Here is a 2,884-nt window from a genome sequence, read left to right as displayed (position 1 = left end):
TATTCCAGAATTTTGGTTAAACAGCAGAAGATAGGCAACAATTCTTCTAAATGGAAATTTTACACTGTGATGTGTTACAAGACATAAATTAGAACATTAACAGACTCTCCAAACTAGTTACTTTCAGAATACAAAGATAAAAATAGAACAATATGCCTATTAATAAACAATTACTTACTTGTATGGGAGTACTCCTCTCTGTAGGAGGGATCATATCTGGGGACAACACTTGTGGAGGATCAATCCCTTTACTGACCTTCTGTTGAATGAGATACATGGCTAGGGCAAACTGATCTTTGCTTAGCTTTCCCATCTGTCTTGTATCTGCCAAGGCCCTGTTAGGAATTGTTTAGTCTTATTATTAAGTCAAAATGTCTTATAAATTGAACATCTACTGCTGTTACAATGGACTCTGAGAAACAAATAGGCTGATTTCTTTTTGTTTGTTTTGGCCTTAGCATCCATTACCCTACTGGGACAATTCTATAAAAATAGGACAACTTTTCTTAAAACACTTAGCTAACGATATCTGGATTCCCCCCTCCACACACATGCACACCTTTAGCCAGCTGATTGACAGGAATCCTAAAGTCAGTATCACCACCCTCTCACCCTTAATGAAATGGTGTATAAAGTAGAAGCACCCACTGCAAGATATGCCTATCATTACAATGACAAAATAAGGAGGGACATGTATTTTCAAAGTGGCACAGGACACTAATGCTGTCTAATTTGCAAGGTCTTGATCTGTGTAGGGGGGAAAAAAAGGGAAAAATATTCTCTGTCCTTCAGTCAAAAATACTAAAAATACAAAAGATAATAGATGTAAATGACAGCAAGGGAACTGATAGTTTCAGATTCTGGCTATGGCAAAGACGACAGAACTCAGGATGAATTCTTACCATATGTGTGCCAAGAGATTCTGAGAAAGTCCTGAGTGCATAAAAATGTCCTTCACTTCTTGACCACTCACATAACCATCCATGTCCATATCAGTTTTTAAGAAGATTTCATCATATCGCATTTTGTCAGACATTGGTACCACCCAATTCAAAGATGGCTGTAAAAATAAATGTTATTAATTTAGCCAAAAATCAAATGTACACCTGGGCTCAATCATGCCAGATACAACCCCACTGCAGCTGGAGGTGCTCAGCATCTTGTACAATTAAGTTTGCCACCAGCATATAGACATTTCTCTTCCCTTCATTAATGTTTTAGGATTTATAACATATATGACAACCTTAGGAATAAACTGATTCTGTCAGAAGCCATGCTTCTTATGTATAAATGGAATAGGGAGGCTGAGAGGAACTGTCAGTATCAGGGCTCCACATTGCAAAGGTAGAGATTCATATTTGAGTCTCAGGTGCAGATTCATTCCTCCTGTGGTGCTAGGGCTGAAGCAGAATTAGTATTTTTCTAGCACAAGCCCAAACTGCTAATGTTGAACAGAGTGTTGTGACAAATACAACGTACAACTTTTTTGTCACTGAGTGCTTTTCAACAAACATCTGGAAGAAAAATTATCCAGCCAGAAGTAGTTTAATTATTCTGTAGTTCCCTGCAAATAAAATTAAGAACAAAACATGAAACTTGTACCTGTGCTTGTTTGATGCTGTGTTTGGGAGACAAACTCCCTGTACTATTTAGGCTGTTTACACTGCCATGTGATGGAGTAGAACGAAGGCTGTCTTTAGGTGGGGGACTTGCAGGGAGAACAGGAACTGCACCAGGAAAAGCAGGTGCCTTCTTTCTTTTGGAAGGTGGAATAAGTGATGGGGGTAATACTGAGGGAACTGGCTCTTTCTCAAGCGCTCTATAAACCAAATGCATTGCCTGCAACGGTAAAGGCAAAATCCACCTATAAAACATGTTAACAGAGAGGAACACATACAAAATTTCAAATAGCACACATCTACACAAGAGAGAAAGAACATGACAGAAAAGAGATATAGGCCAGGAGAGACCTATAGATGGTCTGGAATGTAAGGGTTTAAGCACTGGTAAGTAATAGTCAGCAGAGGTTTTCAAGGAGGAAGAGCATTTTAATAGCTGTATTTTGAACAACTCAGAGTAAGGACAATGTGAGCAACAGGAGGCCAGAAGAGAGGAAGCTGTAATTATAACAACAAACAATTTCAGGAAGCAATGGTACACATTTACACAGTCAAACTTTCTGTAAATTTAATAGAAAAAAATTGGGCTGGACAGGACCTAGTGGCCTGGTACAAACTAGTTAGAGGGAACCAGCAGGCATTGGGGGAGTCCCCGTTCCCCCGAGCACTGCCAGGCGTGACTAGAAATAACGGTCACAAGCTGGCAGAGGGTAGATTCAGATTAGACATCAGGAGGCGCGACTTCACTGTCAGGGTGGCTAGGATCTGGGACCAACTTCCAAGAGAAGAGGTGCTGGCTCTTACCTTGGGGGTCTTTAAGATGAGGCTAGACAATCACCTTACTGGGGCCGTTTGACCCCAGTACTCTTTCCTGCCGTGGCAGGGGGTGGGACTTGATCTGCTCAGGTCCCTTCTGACCCTACTAACTATGAAACTATGAAACCTGAGGAGATCACTTTGTACAACACCCTGCTCAAGGTTAAGGCAGGGATGATCCTGCCTGAACCACCTCAGTCTAAAATTTGTCTAACCTGCTCTTAAAGGCTCTTAAGGATGGAGATTCCACAGTCTCTCTAGGTCATCTGTTTCAATGCTTAACTATCTTCATAGGGAACAAGTTCTTCCTAATGTCCAATTAAATTTCATCGTTTCATAGTTTCTAGGGTCAGAAGGGACCTGAGCAGATCATCTAGTCCGACGCCCTGCCATGGCAGGAAAGAATACTGGGGTCAAATGACCCCAGCAAGATGTTCATCTAACCTCCT

General features: G+C 41.0%; 1 protein-coding gene across 1 annotated transcript in view; it reads right to left on the bottom strand.

The window, feature by feature from the left end:
- The window catches only part of EPS15L1 (epidermal growth factor receptor pathway substrate 15 like 1), a 53,698-nt gene that overhangs the window by 39,553 nt on the left and 11,261 nt on the right, over window positions 1–2,884 (bottom strand). Inside the window, exons 10-12 of the mRNA XM_019538451.1 lie at window positions 1,603–1,839; window positions 903–1,060; window positions 179–335 (exon numbers count right to left, since the gene is read on the bottom strand). Of these exons, the coding sequence (XP_019393996.1) occupies window positions 179–335; window positions 903–1,060; window positions 1,603–1,839 (552 nt within the window). The remainder of the gene's footprint in view (window positions 1–178; window positions 336–902; window positions 1,061–1,602; window positions 1,840–2,884) is intronic.

This window comes from Crocodylus porosus, unplaced genomic scaffold (genome assembly GCF_001723895.1).
Source record: "Crocodylus porosus isolate Cpor-Errol unplaced genomic scaffold, CroPor_comp1, whole genome shotgun sequence".
Lineage (NCBI taxonomy): Eukaryota > Metazoa > Chordata > Crocodylia > Crocodylidae > Crocodylus > Crocodylus porosus.
Note: the sequence above shows the minus strand (reverse complement) of the source record. Positions and strands in the feature narration are given on the sequence as shown.